General features: G+C 35.6%; 1 protein-coding gene across 1 annotated transcript; it reads right to left on the bottom strand.

The window, feature by feature from the left end:
• Positions 1-17396: 17396 nt before the first annotated feature.
• Positions 17397-19009, bottom strand: LOC149549108 (protein BRICK 1-like). The gene is made up of 2 exons (XM_089792552.1): positions 18706-19009; positions 17397-17710 (listed from the first exon to the last, which is right to left on the bottom strand). The coding sequence occupies exons 1-2, from the start codon at positions 18836-18838 to the stop codon at positions 17592-17594; spliced, it is 252 nt and encodes an 83-aa protein (XP_089648678.1). The 5' UTR covers positions 18839-19009; the 3' UTR covers positions 17397-17591.
• Between the last annotated feature and the right edge of the window lie 433 nt (positions 19010-19442).

Genomic DNA, 19442 nt, shown 5'->3' with positions numbered 1-19442 from the left:
GCAAGAGCAACCTACAGGGGGAGATGGAGAGGATTTGAGGGATGCTTGGATTTAGAAACTAGAGGTAGAGCTATAGTAGGCCCAAATCACCATTTTTGTGCAAAATCAACAACTCCTTGACGAGCATGCATGCAACAAGGAGTTCTATAGTGAGAGGGTCACAACTAGGTGAGAGGCAGAGCATCATGGCATGCATGAAATTTACTATTATGTTGCATACAGGGGTATGGTACCTCCAAGGCATGGGCTACCTAATTATTTAGAGTGGGCAGGGAGATCAGAGGGTGTAGTATAACTACCAGATAGGAGACAGGCTCCTCCACCATGACCACTACCAACCCATGGGGGCGAGAGTTAGTCCTAGGGCTAGGACTAGGTCTAGGATGTGGTCCTCATGACACATTTTGATGTATATATATATTTTGAGATAGTTATCCAGATTTGTGGATCTCACATGTACATGTACTCTAATTCATTTTGATATATATGAGATACTGGATTTAACTAAGTTTCATTGTGTACTTGTCTCTTTTCATGCTCATGTGATAGATTTGTATGGATGTTTTAGAACTTGTGTTTATATTTCCATGTGATATGGCTCATATTTTGTCATATTCATACTCATTTTATGTCCTCATATACATATGTTCATGGATATATCTCTCTCATAGATGTTTTAGCTCTCATGTTTATGTTGTACGCTCATGTTTTGAAAATGTGGTACTTGGATAAATTAGATTTGATGATGAGATCAACCTATTGTGATGACATGTATAGAAGAAGAAAGGTAGTGGATGTGATCGACAAGTAATGAAAGACATGATCAAGAGGAAGGATGAGAAGAAATGAATGCAGTTAGATGAGATGTCCATGAAAGGTGAAGAGAGAGCTCTATCCATATGAAAAATGAAAGACTAAGCTAGAATGGTCTTACAATGCAATCTAATATACAAAGTGGTCTACTTGCAAGGAGCACGTAACTTTTAGATTCTAATTTCATCATTGAGCATTACTAGGGACATTGAAAGATCATGCAATGCTCACTAGTACAACTACGAGGATATGAATATGATCTATATCAGGTAGGAATGTGAGAATCCAACCTAAGCATCAAAGACATGTAAGTCAATATGACTAATACATTTAGATCCCCAAAATTTGGTATAGCAAGATTACACTTGTATCAAGGCATAAGTGCCAAGATAACTCCTAAGTATGGTCTTGCAAAAAAAGACAACGATGATACAATGTTGGCCCAAATATTTAAGTGGGACAAGCGCAAAGGCTCTCAACACCTTAGACTAACAAATATACCCACAAGCAAAAAATAAGTAAAACATGCCCCATGCCCCTAGTCTTCTAGTCCATGACATCCTCGAAAGACTATTAGGGAGGAAACACTCAACAAAGAAATCATCATAGACAACACAAAACAAAAAATAAAGTTCAACCAAGTCTCAACAAATGCAATATTTAAGTGTATGTGTGTAAGTCATGTGACGTTTTTTTAGGATGCAAGTCTGCCAGTGATAAATATCGTAGCATCATAGGCTTAAGTTAAGGTATCTAAAAAGTGTTGAGAGACCCTTGATGTCAAGGGGGAAGTGTTGAGAAACACTATTTTAGACAAGTCGCCAGAGAAACCCTAACACACAAGAAGACCTTGATAAGCTAAGTAGCTATGCCCTGTCAACAAGGAAAAGAGTCGATTCCAGGCTAGGAAGGTATTGTGAAATGAATAAGCATGAAGTGAGACTGACAAACACAGGTGCAAGGGTCTCAAGTAGCATTTGCTTCTAGGTTTTCACCACTTAATAGATTTTTTTAGGACTTTTTGTAATTTTTTGTAATTTTTTGATTTTTTTGGTGATACATGAAAGTGCCTATTGCTAGGTTTTCACTAAGATGATCATTTTTTTCAGGAGATTTTATACTTTCTAGGATTTTTTCAGCATCATATATGATTTTTTTGGATTTTTTTAGGCTCATTAAGATATGTACAAATAGTCAAGCCATGAGATCCTTAAGCATATAACTTCTTCAAATGTAGGATATTGATGGGCTTGAGAAATTATTCTCCCTCAGGTGTAGAAAGCTGATAAGCACTAGATCCAAATGCAGCAATGATAATATAGGGACCTGACTAGTTAGGCTTGAACTTGCTCTTCTATTCTCCGTTATGTTGATTCTTAGGGTTCTCTTGAAGAATGAGTTCACCCACTTGGAACTCATGAGGATTATATTTTTTATTATAGCTAGTGGACATCCTCTTCTGATAGGTCCTCATGTGATCAAAATCATACCTGCAACGCTCATCTATGGTTTCTAGCTCATGGATCCTCATAGCTCTATGGTCATCATTAGTAATTAAACTATGTAGAGAGACTCACGAAGAGGGAATCTCAACTTTTAGAGGGAGGACAACTTTAGAACCATAGACCAATGAAAAGGGTGTGAACCTTGTAGGAGTATGTATAGTAGTTCTATAAGCCCATAGCACTGGATTGATTTGCAAATGCTAATCCCTTATGGTGTGAACTATTCTATGTAGGATATTTAGAAATGTTTTGTTTGAGGCATCAACTTAGCCATTCCCTTGAGGGTAGTAGATAGAGGACCAATGATGCTTAATCTTGAATTTCTCGCATAATTGCCTAAAGTCCTTATTCTTGAACTACCCTCCATTCTTAATGACAATAGAGGATGGAATACCATAATGACAGATAATATGATTGATTATGAAAAGGGAAACATGTTTTCCTTTAGCAACAGATAATGGAACAAATTCAACCCATTTCATGAAGTAATTCATTTTTGTGATGATAAACTTATGTCCACTAGACGAGCTTGGGTGAATTTTACTGACTAGATCAAAGGCCCATTGCTAAAAAGGCCAATATGTGAGAGAAGGCATAAGTTCATGCCCAAGAGCATGAATCAAGTTTCTATGTAATTGGCACTTCTTTCATGATTTGGCATACTGGATAGCATCAGCCTGCATAGTCAACCAATAGTAACCCACCTTGAGAAATTTTTGAGCAAGTGCAAGGACATTATAGTGTAACCTACAAATGTCATCATGGACTTTAGCTAATGCCTTGTTAGACTCTTCTATCATGAGGGTCCTAAGAATTTTTTCATCTAGACCCTTCCTATACAAGTCACCAAATACAAGGGTATAATGTGAGGCATTGTGAATGAGTTGTCATTTTTCATTTCACATGATGTTTTCAAGAATAACTTGGTCATGTAGGTAGGAAAAGATAGTGGAATAGAGGGATGAGTCATGGCTGACAACAGTGAAGATTATGCAGTTGTCAGGGGAGTCATAGATAGAGCGTTGTAGTTCTTCTACTAGGAACTCAAAATGAGACTCATGTTCTTGTAGTTGTAATATAGATACTAAAGTGGCCATAGCATTTGCAACCTTGTTTTCTATCCTAAGAATATGTTGGAAATTTACAAATGTGAAACAATTCCTTAGGGCATTAATCAACTTCTTATAAGATACTAACTTGTCATCCTTAGTTTGGTACTCATTGTTGACTTGATTAATGACAAGTTGGGAGTCTCCATAGATATGCAATTTTGTGATTCTTCATTCAAGAGCCAATTTAATCCAATTAGTCAAAGAATCATACTTAGCTATGTTGTTAGTGCATGAGAACAATAATTTCTAAGACTTTGGGATTGTGTAGCTGTGAGATGTAACAAAAAAAATCCTAGAACCAACTCTATTTTGAATGTTTGAGCCATCAAAGAACATCTTCCATGTTCTTTCAGTGACATGCATCATAGAGGCATCTAGAAAGTCAATCTCCATTGGAGCATTATCTATAATTCGGAATTCAACTATTGATCAGTAATTGCTTGTCATTTAATAGCTTTATGCTCAACATACTGAATGCTAACATTTGAAAGAATCGTCATCCATTTGGCAAGTTGACTTGTAAGTGTAGCTTTACTTATGAGGTGTTTTAAAGGTTCTATGTTTGCAACTAGATATGTGGTATGTGCAAGCATATAATGTCTAAGTTTTTGGGATGCAAACAGTATTGCTAGGCAAGCCTTTTTAATATTGTTATAGTTAAGATCATAGGACACCAAGGTACGACAGATATAATAAATGACTCTTTCTTCCCATTTTCATCTTGTTGTGCCAATAAAGATCCTAGTGAATTTGATGTAGTTGAGATATAAAGGATCAAGGGTTTCTCTTGAATTAGAGGCATGATAATAGGAGGCTTTGCTAGATATTCCTTGATTTGTGCCAAGATTTTCTCACATTCTTTATTCTAGATACTTGCAACACCCTTATGTAGATTTTTATTGAAAGGTTGTGACCTATTAGCAAGTTGAGAGATAAACCTCCAGATTGATTGAAGGTGTCCTTGCGGACTCCTTAGTTGACTAATGTTTCTAGGAGGTGGCATGTCCATGATAGCTTGTACCTTTTTTAGGATCTATCTCAATGCCCTTAGCCGAGATGATATACCCTAGCAATTTTCCCGATGTGACACCAAAAGCATATTTCTTTGGATTGAGCCTAACTTGAACTTGTTACATACGGTTCAATATCAAACTCACATCTAACAAGTGAGTGCTTATTTGTTTAGATTTTTCTAGTGTCATCAGCATAATCTTCCATGTTTTTGTGCAGCATATCATGAAAGGTAGTCATCATAGCTCTTTGATAGGTAGCACCAGCATTTTTAAGTCAAATGGCATCATATTCCAGTAAAAATTCCCCTTTGCACAAGTAAAAGTTGTTTTCTCTTGGTCTTCTGGAGCTATCTTAATTTGATTATACTTGGAGAAACTATCCATTAGGGAGCATATTTCATAACCCGCATTCATGTCTACTATCATATCAATGTTAGGTAGTGGAAAGACATCCTTGGGGTATGCTTTATTGAGATCCCTAAAATTAGTGAATACATGGATGAATTTGTTATGTTTTGAAAGGTGCACAATATTGGAAATCCATTATGCATAGTCAATAACTCAGATGAAGTTGGCACTTAATAATTTCTTGAGCTCAACTTTAACTAACAATGCCACATGAGGGTGCATTTTTCTCATCTTTTGTTTGACTAGTTTGATGCCAAGAGCTATGTAGAGATTATGCATGATTAGTTATGTATCTAAACCAGACATATCGACATAAGTCCATACAAATTAATTGATTATCTTTTCTTTAAAGAATTCTATAAATTATTCTATCTCTTTTATTGATAGGAATTGAGCCACATGTATTATCTTAGGAGACTCCTCAGTACCTAGATTGATTAGTTGTGTTGGTCTGAGTAAAACCAATGACCTATCTTGAATTTTTCTTGGAAGACTACTAAGCATCTCATCCTTGGGTGCTTCAAAGAGGTTTTTACCCTTGGGTACATCTTTATTTTTACTATTTTTATGTTTAGATACCACCACAAAGTGGTTTTTTCCATTTGAACACTTATTTTTTATTTTTCTCTTTGTTTTATGACTAAGGTACTTGATATTTGTTTCTTTCATATTGATCTTCGGTTTATTGGTGGAAGATGCCACAAGTTCAATAGCATTTAGATAATAGGAAATCTCATAGTCATTTTGTAAGGATGGTAGCTCTGATCTTTGATGTTGAACATACCAATCTATGAGATCAGGGTGTATGAGTGAAAGGAAGGTGGAAGTTTCAAGGTTTTGACATGAAAGGAATCATATTTGGTGATGAGAGAAATTGAGCCTATAGAGAAAGTTCCAAAGGAAGCTAAATCAAGAGGATGCCTAGAGAGATCAACGTGATCCACTAAAGCAAATTGTGAGCCAAAATCATTCGACCCTATACTAGACTCATCAACTATGTTGGGTTGGGTGACATAGACATGTATTACATCCACTCCTAATTCACAAGAGATGCCTAAAAGAGATTCTTATTCATAGTCACCAAAATTAGTACTTTGATTTTGGGCTAATAGATGAGCAATATTTTATTGTATTCTACCTCTGTCAGGATCTTCACTACCATTTTTCTTAGATTCATGTTGTCTAGATGTAGAGGATTCAACATCATTATTGGTAGTCATTTTTTCATCTCCCTAAAGAAGGAAAGTAGATGACATGAAGTCATCTTCTTGTGTAATGGGGCAGTAGAGGATTGATTATCATCTTCTGATTCACTAGCCATAGGGACCTTTCTATCAAGCCTTGACTAGTCATCATCTACCCCAAAGCCTAGATCAGTAGTATCCTTTCTTTTTTGTCCCTTGGTGTGACTTAGGGGTTCCACAAGAGCCTTTTTGTCACCATCCAGGGAACCTTGACCATGATAGCTTATATTTTTAAAAAACTTATAGCCTTTTCCATATCGTTTGGGAGAAATAGGAGTAGTAATAGTGACTTCCTCAACGTCTTCTTCCCTATAGATCCAGTCTCTTATAGCTTAGTCTTCCTTCTCTACTTCTAAAGGGGTGGATGAATGGACAAAGGTCCCAAAGATAGTCATGGCAGAAGCTAGGGGCTTCATTTTCACAGAAGGTTTTCCATAAGATCATGGAGAAAATGGTAATGCACTAATAGAATATAAAGTGTACTCTCCCATACCAATGCTCATTATTTTTAGTTTTTGTTCACATTCTATAAGGGATGGTTTGATCTCACAAGAAGAGTGATTATGTAGTACTATCATTTTTGTAGCAATAAGCATATTAATGGACATGGAGTTGTCCCTTGGTATTACAATCTCGAGTGCGAAAGATTTGGAGTTCAATATGGAGGGCTAGGTTGTGCAGATGACTAAGAGACTTGTCATCTTCTTCAAAAAAAGTGAGATAATGAGGCGAGGAGATGTGATTGACCATAGCTTGGAACCTCTCAACATTAATATCTTTGGGAATGTTGGTTGTTCATAAAGCCTTTTCAAGGATCTCCTCATGCAAAAGAGAAACTCTAGCAACTCAAAGATATAAATTTGCATAGGGGTTCATTGCAATTGATTGACAAGGTCATAACTAGAGATGGGAAGTGGAGACACTTGTTTGGAGGAAGATGTATTCTTGGGATCATTTTCTACTTTGAAGAGAACCTTAGATTTCCTCCTAGTGACAATGTTTAGAATTTGACCATGGAAAGAGGAAGATTATGCCACCTTAAGAGTCACCTTAGGCCTAGTATCTCTATAATTTTTCTTAGAGTTGTGTGTTTTCAAGACTACTTTAGGATTTTCATCATCAGTATCATAGTTTGGTTCCTTGTTAAATTTTGGATCCATCATGTAGATGCTTTCAATGGGTTCCAACATGTTGATGACATTTTCGGTGTCAATGTTAAGTATAGTTGATCTTAGCATCATGATTCTTCTTGTTAGCATGAGATGACTCCCATTTTTGGTACTCATACAATGGTTTCTTAAAGGCTTTGTGATCAGAATTCTTGACTAAGACATCTGTAACAACCTTGCCTCCATCAATGAGGTCTTGGATGACATCCTTAAGCTTGTAATAATTATCAGTGTTGCGTTCTTTACTCCTATGATAGTTGTTCATCTCTCCACCAAGTAGGCTTGACGAGTGGGTCATAGGGTCAAGAATTATTAGGTAGTGTGATGAGCTTGTTAGCAAGAAAGGTCTTTAGGACTGCCTCATATGACTCAACCATCAGTGTGTAGACACATTTTGTCTTAAAATGCTTCTTAGTCTTGTCAAAGGGTTGAGACCTTGAAGTCTATTGTTGTTTAGTAGCATAAATAACATTAGAAAAATGGAAGGTTGGATCTTTTGTCTTAGGAGCATCTATGACTCCATCATTGACTACGTATTTATTCTTGTTCCAAGGTTTTTCTTTATCCTTGCCATTTCCATTGCCATTCTTGTCTTTATTGAGCACAATGTCACCCTTCTTGAAAACAACATCCTCAATGTGGTAAGCCCTCTCAACCATGTCATTAAAGGACATGAATAATTATTTTCTAAGATCATATTATAGTTTAGGTACAAGTGTGTTGACAAAAATGTCAATTTTCTTTGTTTCAGGTATTTACTGAGGGTGCCTTGAGTGTAAGGATCTCCAACATTGTAGGTATGTAGCAAAGGGTTCACCTTGTTTTTGTTTGTTATTGCACAAGTCCAACATAGTGATAGGATGTTGAATATTGTAGGATGAATCATTGTGAAAGCTCATCAAACAACTTGAGGGGGTGGTAATTTAGTGAACCATTCCATAGCTTGTCCCCTCAAGCTTCTAGGAAATAACCTCTTGAGATAAGTCTCTTTGTGCATAAAATCCATGCTAAGAGAATAGAAGTGTCGTACATGATCATGGGGATCACCATTTCCATCATATTTATCATATTTGGAAACCTCTATATCCCTAGGAAATGGGACCATTTAGAGACTCCTATCGAATGGAAGAGTGCATATAGATTTGACAAAAGAAGTCTTAGGTTTCTCTTTGGCTACTTGCAGTTGAGCAAGTTGGTTTTTGAGCTCTTGCATTTATTTCCTCAAGATTTTTGTCTAAGTGGGTTCTCTCTTTTGTATGATCCTCTGAACATCATAGTCAAGGGGTAGTTTCCATCCCCTAGAGGTCATATATTGAAAATATTGGTCACTATTTTGTTCTAAGGCTTTTAGCATCAACCTTTGGGGAACCTCATCCTGTTGGAATCACATAAGATCCTCACTAGTGATTCCGTCATTTACCTCACTTTCATGATGTGATTGTGAGGGTCTAGGTGGCATGTTGTTTCCATCATTACCACTAGTAGGGTTTCTCTCAAAAGGATTACTGTAGTAACCACGTGCATGTCTATTCTTAGAGTTATGTGCATGGGCATTAGTCTCGACTTGATGATAAGACCTCTCCCTAGTGGCCATGTGTATAGCCTCTTGTAGTCTTTCTCTATTTGAGAATGCTTGTTCTTCTTTTTGTGCAAAGAGTCTTTCTAGGTAGTGATTCCTCTCCTCAAGATGCATGGTGAGTAAAACAATGTCTGCAGCCTTGGGGGTGTCAAAGGGAGTATCAAAGAAGTTCTCAAAGCTATAAAGTGGATTATGCCAAGTGTTAGCCTCTTCTTGTTTGTTGGGAATGGGCTCTTCCTCATAGATTTTCCTATGAGGATGCCTAGTTAGAGTTGTCAGTTGTTCAAAAGTGAATGAGGGATGATTTCCTTGACTGACTTGGAGCCTAGTCACAACTGGTATGTAACTATATGTCTTCATTTAATGAGATGATATAAAAGCTTTTTAGATTTAGAGCTTATATGGTCAAAATGATCACTTTTAAAGATAAAATAAGTGAGTGGCATGTCAAGAGTGCTCAAGGACTTACATCACTAATGATTTGAGCCAAGAAGTTAAGCAAGAAGATTGATAGCAAGTAGCTAGAATAGTAAGGTAACCAGATTTCAACAAGTGATAATTAGTGACATTTTAGCTCACCTCTAACAAACTAGATCCATATTTTCAACGTAAGACAATAACAAACATGATTTTTTTGGACCAAACTTAGGTAGGACAAAGAAACAACACCCCTAAATCAGCTATGACATAATTATGACTCAATTCTGCAAGCAATAGAGGTTGGTGATAGTTCTCAATAAGACAGGTGATATACAATCAACAATAATCATTGTACGATAATCCTTCCTATAGTCAGGAAATACTTTTTAAACATGCGATAGTTTTCAAAAAGTAGTGCGACAAAACTTGTAACTAGGATGCGATAGAGTTTAATACTGGTAGATAATACTTTCTTAGGTGCGAAGTATTGCACGATATTTCTCAAGAGGCCATGCGATAAAGGGCTAGTGAACTATGTAAAATGCATCTTAATGCTTAAAATTCCTATGTTTAAGTTCACCTTTTTGGATGTCTTAGAATAGAATGTAGTAGTGATAAAATAGAACTTCAATTTGTAGCAGTAAACATCATGGTTTGAAAATAGTAGGGGAAATAAACATATCTCAGACAGTTGAACAAGGGACAAAGTAACCTTGTAAACATTAGCAATTGGGATATCAAAAGAAAAATCCTATGAATTTTAATGCCATGTTTGATGTTTGAGACCATTTACACAAGTCTTGTCACATTCGAAAACACATTCCAAGTATAACTACCTAAGGTCATAGTTCATTACTCAACACCTTGACCCACACTTAATGCCCCTTCGCCTCACACAAAGCGGTGTCCCACAATAGATATTGGCTTTGTCATGGAGGTGTCATTGGCACAACTAAAGGGACACAAATGGTGAGTGTAAAATCTTGGGGTGATATGGGTAGTACACTAGGATCAATCCTTACACCAAGATGTTGAGCAGATATATAAGGTAGCTTTTATTCTTATGGTGTTTAGAAAGGGTCATGTTTGCAACACTCCTCTTGCACCTATGAATAGGACACCCTACCTTGTGGTAGGTAACAAACCTTGTGGACACAAGAGTACCTTAAGCATTCGTGCTTAGTATTTTCCTCATGGGCCCAATCCTACAAGTACTTTTACTAAGCGAAGACAAGTGATACACCCCCAAGGCTTTGGCCTTTGTCAAGGGGTTTGTGATTATAGTGGGTCGGGTTAGCTAGGTCTTGCTAGTTCCCACTTTGGGTCATTCCTATTGGTGTCTTTCCACCAATAGGAAGCTCCGTAAAGGTAATACCTCTCTAGGAGATAGAAACAAAATGGATCCACTCTTAGAGGTCAATATTTTTGATTCACCTCAAGGGTGAAGAACATACTCTCCTATTCCAATCGCTTTCCCCAAACACACCGAGCAAGTTAATTAACACCGCTAAAAAGTGGAGTATACCACTAACTTTTGAGATATAAGGGTGGGTCAAGATTTATAATTCACCTCAAAGGCGAAGAGCATACTTTCCTACCGCCAAAAGACCCTACTTGCAAGTTTTCTGCGCTTATGGAAAATGAACAACTAGTATATTGCCACACATGAGATGAAAAAATCAACAAGCACACTTGGTTGTTTATTATTGCTATGGGCAACCCTATAAAATAGAGTTAGTATCCCTTTTAGCACAAGGTTTTTCAGATGCATTCTTTTATAGCAATTTGCAAGCAATTTTTAGGCAACCCTACACAAAAAATGCATTAGTCCATCAAAGGGATAGTCTAAAATACAATAAACATGTAAAAGACCTCTCTTAGACAACAAATAACTCTAAGAAATCCAAAAATTAGAATGCTAAAGACTCAAAAATTGATCAAATAACCCAAACAACAATCAAAACCAAATAGGGCAATATTTTTTTGCTGATAAAGTATTGTACGATACTCCTTAGTATACACAGGTGATACTCCTTTGTGGGATACTCTGTATAATGCCTGTATGACAAAGTTCAAGACCACAATGCAATAGTTCTTGAATGGTTGTGTGATACTTTAACTAGTAAAGTATCACACTACAGTACTGGAAACTATCATACATAATTGATAAAGTATCACATGATAATTTCATCTGCAAAGAAAAAAAAAAGTACATAACAAGAAAAAATCCAAGACTAAATGAAATCAGAGAGGCAAAGTGCCAAAAATGTACACTAAGAAAGTGAACTCCTCTAAACTTTTCTATCCAAGGTATTTCATGGATTGGAAAGCTTGAATTGTGGCTTAGAGATCCCTAGTCATGGAGTGCAAAGGCATACAAACAAGCATAAATATAGCTCTTAGCCAAGCCTTCAAGATGCAGTCCTTGCTAGTAAACCATGAAATGAGAGATTCTTTAGACAAGAAAGAATGCTAGCGCCAAAGAACTCTCAAAGGATGCAATGAAAATGCTACTATACTAGGATAAAGTGCAAGAATGCAACTAAGCTAAGAATATGAGTGTTACAACCATACTAATTAAACTAAGTGATCTATACTATTGCAAAAAGGAAAAATAAGCTAATTCAAATGAAGTAAACTAGTATTAATATGCAAAGTATATGAAGATAGAAGATAGAAGATAGAAGTTCTCCACAAAATGCTCCAAGTAAGCCTATGTGAAAACCTGCAACATAACAATAGCTCAAAATCAGGATCCTTAATTGAGGAGAGAGCTCTCCCTTTTAAGGGTGTACAAACAGTTGAGATCAAGATCAAGAGGTGAATGATCAAGGGTGGGGGTTGACCTTTAGCATGATCCATGTGCACATTCGACTTCTCCAATAGAAATGAGTTGACTTTTCATGTGAGACAAAGTCTTTTCTTTTAATTTGTAAATAGGAAAATGACTTTATGTGTGCAATTTAGGAATATATGGGAATGGGGTCTTTTATTTAATTAAAAGGGGACATGTTCCTTTAATCAAATATGGACTTAGGATTATATAGTTAAACCATAGGTTAAAATCAAATAAATTATTTTTAGAGATTTGGTCTAGGCAAATATTTAAATAATTAAGCCAAAATATTGAGAAGGGGGCTAATAGTCTGAGTGGCCATTTTTAGATGATTACAAAGCTATTTTATTATTTTAAAGGTGAGTAAGTTGTTAGCATGAATGTTGATGGTATTCTTGTATGGGGCAGTATCTGTGATGAGCAAAGTCATCAAGGACTCTTGGTAGTTGTTATAAAATAGAGTCTTTAGGCCCTTGAGTTGATTGAAGACTTGGAGCAGATGATTACCATTATGAAGCCTTTGTCATTGATGTCAACTGGGGAGAAGTATACATGAAAAACATCTCTTGTGTATGGGGGAGAAGTGTTGTAACAATGAGCGAGAAATATTATTGAAAGTAATTAATGTCAATGAGGAGAAACATGGAATGGGGGAGAAGTGTGAAAACTAATGACCATCCATGTAAGATAGTCAAGAATGGAGAGTTGTTCCCGCGAACTTGAATGTAAACAACTAATGTCGATCCTAAGAATGAGAAAGCATAGACAAAGAAGTATTCCATTGAGTTTCATATTTGATTGATGAAGAGGATTTGAAAAGAAGAGAAGAGGAGCAATGATACTAGAGTTTGATTTGGTATTCTTGGAACCTAGATGTTTTTCATCTATATTGCCATCAATGCCAAAGGGGGTGATTGTTAGCATGAATATTGATGGTATTCCTATGGGGGATTATCCTAAGCATTGGAGAGATTGTCGACATGATTGACATGTTGCATTTATGACTATGTTTGTCATTGATGTCAACATTGTATTATTTCTATGAAGACTGACAGAGTAGCAGACAAAGAACGAGATTATACAAGCTAAGTATTAATGATGAGATCAAGTGCAATTAAGGATGTTTTCTACATTGTATCTTGATGAAGTGGACAAGCACGCATACAAAGAGTCAAAGACATGAAGAAGTTATTCATGAATTATAGAAGATAGTGAGCAGGTAGAGTACCTAATAAGTGGTTTCTAATGATTAATTTGTATCTCTTAATAGGGATAGAATCATGATGTGTGTAATTAGAAAGCAACAGTAGACAACCTGATGATGATGTCAACAAGTGCACAAGGTCAGAGGTCGCATGTGTGAGAAGTTATAAAGACTGTGAGCTGACAGTGACTTGTAATTGCGAAAAGATATAATGTCTTAATAAGGTCCTATTATAATTAATTGGGAAGGCCTCAAGGCCAAATCAAGGAAAAATTTTGAGGATATGGTATCAAGGAAAGTTATTTTTCTTGTGGTAAAGTGTGAATATGATTGATTTATGAAGTTCAAATTGTGCAAGCGATATGAGAAGGTGGTAAATGCGTGCAAGCGATCCAAGGGATTTTTTGGATGTGAAGATTGTGATTTGGTATTGAAATTAGAAGAGGTTTGGTATGATCAAGAGGACAAAGAAGGAGCTAATGTTATTCATTTCTATTAGTCTACAAGGAATAATACATAGGCAAGTTTGATGGTGAGTTCGGTGGTCTTGCCCCTAAATTTGTTTGGATAGTGGGTCCATCTGCCTTCTACAACTCCTAACAAGGTTGGCACAACTCCTAACAGGGTTGGAATCTCCTAATAGTGATTCAAAGTGTCCTAATAGGGACTGATATGTACTGGATGAATTTCATTGGCTTCTATGGTTATGCAATAGTTCTTCTATTTAATCTTCAATTTATTATTTGAAAAAGTTGTTAAATTTTTGTCCTAAGTGATATGAAGCTTGTTTGTATTCCTTGGTTATAAAAGGAATATCATGATCACTTAGGAAGGAGTTGAGAAATTTTGTAAAAGTTTGTGTCTATTAGGTCATAAGTCTCAATCAAGTGATAGGAATGATATGAGTATTTTGTAACTTTCTACATAGCAATGCCAAAGTCTAAATAGCAATCTTTGAGTCTTTTAATTTGGATAGTTTGAATGTTTGAACAACTGTACGGTGGAAGCGATCATATAATATCAATACATATATGATATGCAACTTATTTCTCTCCTTGTGCTAAATCTATGAGTTGTAAGTAATATGCTTCAAAGCTTTTAATTATTCAATATGTTATTATGATATATGAATCATTTTTATGGTTTGATCAAAGATAGATGCATGAAAATAGTTCATAGGTTTAGTGGTTTGATACAAGGATCTTTATACGAAGTGTGAGTTGCAGTCACATATTAAAGGATATTGTAATACAATAATTCTTTGGATCATAAATCACTTAACCTTAATCTATTTCATGCAAACTTTAAATTCATCGTATGTTGCTCAATAGATAAGGCTGGTCAATCTACTATGATAGTTGCACAAATCAGTCTACTTCATACCTATATGTTCTTTGTCATGAATTAATTTAAAATTCTTCAATCAACTTTTCATTTCTTGTTTGTAGTATATGATAAGTTCATCTCATGCTCTACTTTAAGTTGCATATCAATGAATGTTTAGCCAATATTTAACATCTTTAATTTTTGTTGAGCCTTCTGTGAGATTAATTTACTATGTTATTTAGATGAATCAGGATCTACCTGCGTAGGTTTGGCATAGCTTAAAGAGGAAAATGATTTGATTATCCTTGCCAGTTGGTCCAATATTTTTAACAATATGCAAAATTGAATATGGCATCTTCATAGATTAGATTAAGTGTCTTGGTAGCTTTGAAAGTATAAAACCCATATGGGAACCAACAAACTGAACCTCACCGGAACTCCATGATTATGCATGCTTGAGCTAGAGTAGTACTGGGATGGTAGACCTCCTAAATCCAATGCTTCACCTCTACAAGCATCACCTAGATGCAATGATTCCTAAGTGTACATCATTCATTCTCATGAGTCACTACTCAAGAAACATGGATCAACAAGTTTGACTTAAAAACTACATAGTTGAACCCTAATATTAGTATCATAATATGTCTTGTGGAAAATATATTGTACTTGTCTATTGATGAGGTAAATATGTTGTATAATGAATCTTTCATAGGACACGACACTTTCTAAAAGTTTTTTCAATCGAGGTAACAAGCTAATTTGGCTTAACATTGCATGGGACACCATGGTTAAGCGTGCTTGAGTTGGAGAAATAGTGGGATGGGCGACCTCTTGAGAAAGCCCAAAGCCTGACCTTTGTGAGCATCACATAAACACATTGAGTGCTAAATATACCATTCATTCTCATGGGAGATGGGTTCTTTTGAACCACTACTCATGAAGCATGGGTCAATGAGTGTCTTGAAAGCTACATAGTTGGATCATGGTAACAATGTCATAATTTCACTACTTGTGGAAAATCTCTCCTACTTTTTTATTGATGAACTAAAGGTGCTATGTAATGAATGTATCAGAAGGCACAACACTTGTTGAAAGTTTTACAAATGGGGTAGCATGCCTTGGAGGAAACTCCATAGTTAAGCACACTTGAGTTAGAGCATTATTGGAATTGACGACCTCTAGAGAAAGTTCAACCATAGATGAAGTGAGTGTGGAAGTGTACCATTCATTCTCATAAGTGATGGGTTGACTATTCATAAAATATCAGTCAACAAGTTTGACTCAAAAATTACACAGTTGAATCCTAATAGACAGTGGATTAGTGTCACATCCTAATAGACAGTGGATTAGTGTCACCGCTGTATACAGAACATGTTTATCGATCTCCAATGTCTTCTATAAGTCTAGTGTTTTTATCTAGCATTGACATGTCAATTTTTTCGTACAACAACCCTAGTGATTAAAAAGTGGTATCAAAGCTTGTTCACATATTTGAATCCTTGTAAGTCGCAACAACTAACATTGAGAGAGAGATTGTTAGTGGTGGGTCAACATCCCTTACTAGATTCACGACATGGTTTAGTCTGTCTTTTGGTGCAACGACAACCCTAATCATTAACAATAGTAAGCTAAAGTTGGCTTAACCTTGGAGGAAACTTCACAATTAAGTGAAATTGAGTTAGAGTGATATTGTGATGGGTGACCTCCCAAGAAGGCTAAATGCTTCACCTTTATAAGCATCACCTAGATGCAATGAATGTTTGGTGTAGCATTCTATGTCATGAGAAATGATGCTCATTAAATCACAAGAGCACTATCACAACTTCTAACCATCATAATAACTATGCTTCCATTTGAAAACTTCTTATGCTTCTTCTATCCTCCTTAAGTACTTGAATTTGATGAGTTCCTAATCTCTGCCTTATTTTAAAAATCTCAAATCTATTGTAAATTTAATCCACATATTGTTCATCATTTTAAAAATCTCACAACATAATCTCAAAACTATAACTAACTTTAGATAAAAAGACAAATAAAAACATAAGAAGTGGTGGCTCTCTTAATACATGAAAAAGTGTGACAACCAAATAAAAAGTCAAATATATACAAAAATATACCCTTAGATATAAAATATGGTAAAGATAAGATTGTATGTAAATGAATTTAAATAATCCAATATAACTTTACACAAGAATGCACCATCTACCATTATTTAAATATACTAATTTATGTTCTTAAATTAAATAAGAACCTATGCAATATAAAAGTCGAAGCAAGATTCTCACTTTGATTTGCAGCAAATATGTTTGAATGTTTAGTTTATTGTCCTTAGACATTATGGGACTCTATCAGCACCACAACGAAGTCACATTGAATCCCTCTTTAAAGGTTTGCCAGAAGTGGGATTGAATTTAGACTTACCCACTAGATATAACGAGGTACACTGCAATCCCCGTTGCTTGAGAATACAAAATTGTAAACAAACAGATATCCAACCAAATGCACAAGACTGGTTCTTCACTTGGTCCAAAAAAGAGCACTTTCTTTACATTTGAAATTTGTTCCCTTTAACTTGACAATACGGAAGAACCCTAAAGCTGTGAAATATTAGAGGCTAATTACAAGTACAATATTTCTAATAAAGATCGACTACTTCAGCATTACCAAAAACAGAAAATAAAATCCATCAAACAATTTACTTAAGAACCCATCAAATTTCAGTCCAGAGAAAGAAAAAATACATTGAAAACATTGCACTACTCTGGTGTTTATAGGGGGAAAATAACTCTATATATATTATACAGATGATCAATACAATATTAGAAATGTACAGTATAAACCAAGAGCTCCGAGCTCCATTGGTCTATCCTCCATTCAACCATATAAGACACATCCAATCTTCAAAAATATCGCCATTCAAAAGTGGACTCTCTGAACAATCACGAGGGATAATCCCCAAGTGCTAAAACTGATTAGAAGTACTCGCGACTGTGGTCATATGAGCTTCAAGGGCTTCCATCTGTCTTTCAAGACTGCTCAGCTTGTCATTTAAGGTTGTCAGCTTTGTCTTGGCAACATTATCTGTTATTCACAATCAAGCAAACCAAAATTACATTAAATACTATTTAAAGAATTGTTTCAAGAATCAAATGTATGTGTTTTTTTTATTTGTAATATCTTCTGAATCGGAGGATTTATCCTCTTTCTAATGATAAAGTGTTAAAGAGTGTGATCCCAAATCCCGACTAAAAACATGCACAATTGATTTTAAATACAATCTATCTACAGCAGTATTAAAATTTTACTTTTAAAATCAATTATATATACTTTTGTATCCATCTGTAATCAGTTGAGGATGATAATCAAGAAGAATGCGATCCAAAACTTCAATGCAACTGTGTAGAACTGATTTGAAAACAATCTTTTCCACAGTTAAGTCTTAAAATTTACGTCTTTTATTGGAAATCTAATCAATTTAAGAATATAAACTAACAGATTCGAACATACATCCATAATCAACGAGGACTAACAGATTCAAACATACATCCATAATCAAAGAAGAAGTCCTCTTCCCAATACCTGATCGATATAAACACACAATTGATGAGAAGTCTAATCATCTTAAGATTTAGAAAAAAGACATATTCAAAGTCCAAACATCCATAATCAGAAGAGTAGAGTCCTCTTCTAAGATCTGATGGATACAAATACACAATTGATAGGAAATCTGATCAATTTAAGATGAAAATAAAAAAGAGCAGATTAAAACTTATATAATCAAGAAAAAGAGAACTTTTCCAAAATCTGATCCATATAAACACACAATTGATAGGAAAACTAATCAGTTTAAGAGGAAAATAGAACAGATTCAAACATCCATATTCAAGAAAAGGAGAGTCCTCTTCCAAATCCTGATTGATAAAAACACACAATTGATTCAAAGGCCAGTTTTTTAATTAACTAAATTAACCCTAAAACCAACAATCTATACGAGCAATTCCTCCTACAAAATTCCAAACAGAAACCCTTCAAGGAAACCCTGAAAACAAAATAGTGGGTATGGGGGAATAATTTACCATATTGGCTGACAAATTCAAACATCCTCCTAACATTCAAATTAAAAGCATTGTTGGGTTGTATGTTGTTCCAGTCGGTCTGCACAGCCACACCGACATTATTAACAAAGGTATTTGCACTTTTCCGAGACATTGTTAATGTCAATGGGAGGCAGAGAGATTGGGAATGATGAGAAAGCCGATTAAGTCACTATATTTAAAGGGGCTAAATGTTGAGAGTGTCCGCCGCCTTGGCTTTGAACGGATGAGTTGAATAAAATTAGGGTTTGCAAAGACCAGGCTTGACCTGAGAACATGTGAGAAAATACGTCACGACTTACCTCACAAATCCATTGCCTTGTCTTTGACTGCACTGCCAACGTAACCCAACAACACACCTTGATGGCGATATCGTGTATCTCCTTACCCCCCATTTTCTTCTTATCTCGTGGATTCTGAGAAGCGTCTAGAAGGGTTCGGTATGCAAGAAAGGGAACCGAGTTTCTTGGGACCAATTAGGGTTTTGTTGATGTGGCCCAGTATGGGCCAGATATTGGGGATTGAGATTTGAGAACACTTCTAGATGCTTTGACAATGGTAAGGAATGGGACTTGGTCTTGCAAGTGAGAGCTTATGATTATGATTGGGAACATGACTTCAAGGGGTTTGAAAGATTGTAGGAGTGTATTTTGGGAGAATGGTTTGCATATATATAATTTTGATTTTATTATGGAAGATATTTTTTCTTATATAGAACA

Source organism: Cupressus sempervirens, chromosome 7, assembly GCF_028749045.1.
Source record: "Cupressus sempervirens isolate cs-2001-9-10 chromosome 7, ASM2874904v1, whole genome shotgun sequence".
NCBI classification, from domain to species: Eukaryota; Viridiplantae; Streptophyta; class Pinopsida; order Cupressales; family Cupressaceae; genus Cupressus; species Cupressus sempervirens.
Note: the sequence above shows the minus strand (reverse complement) of the source record. Positions and strands in the feature narration are given on the sequence as shown.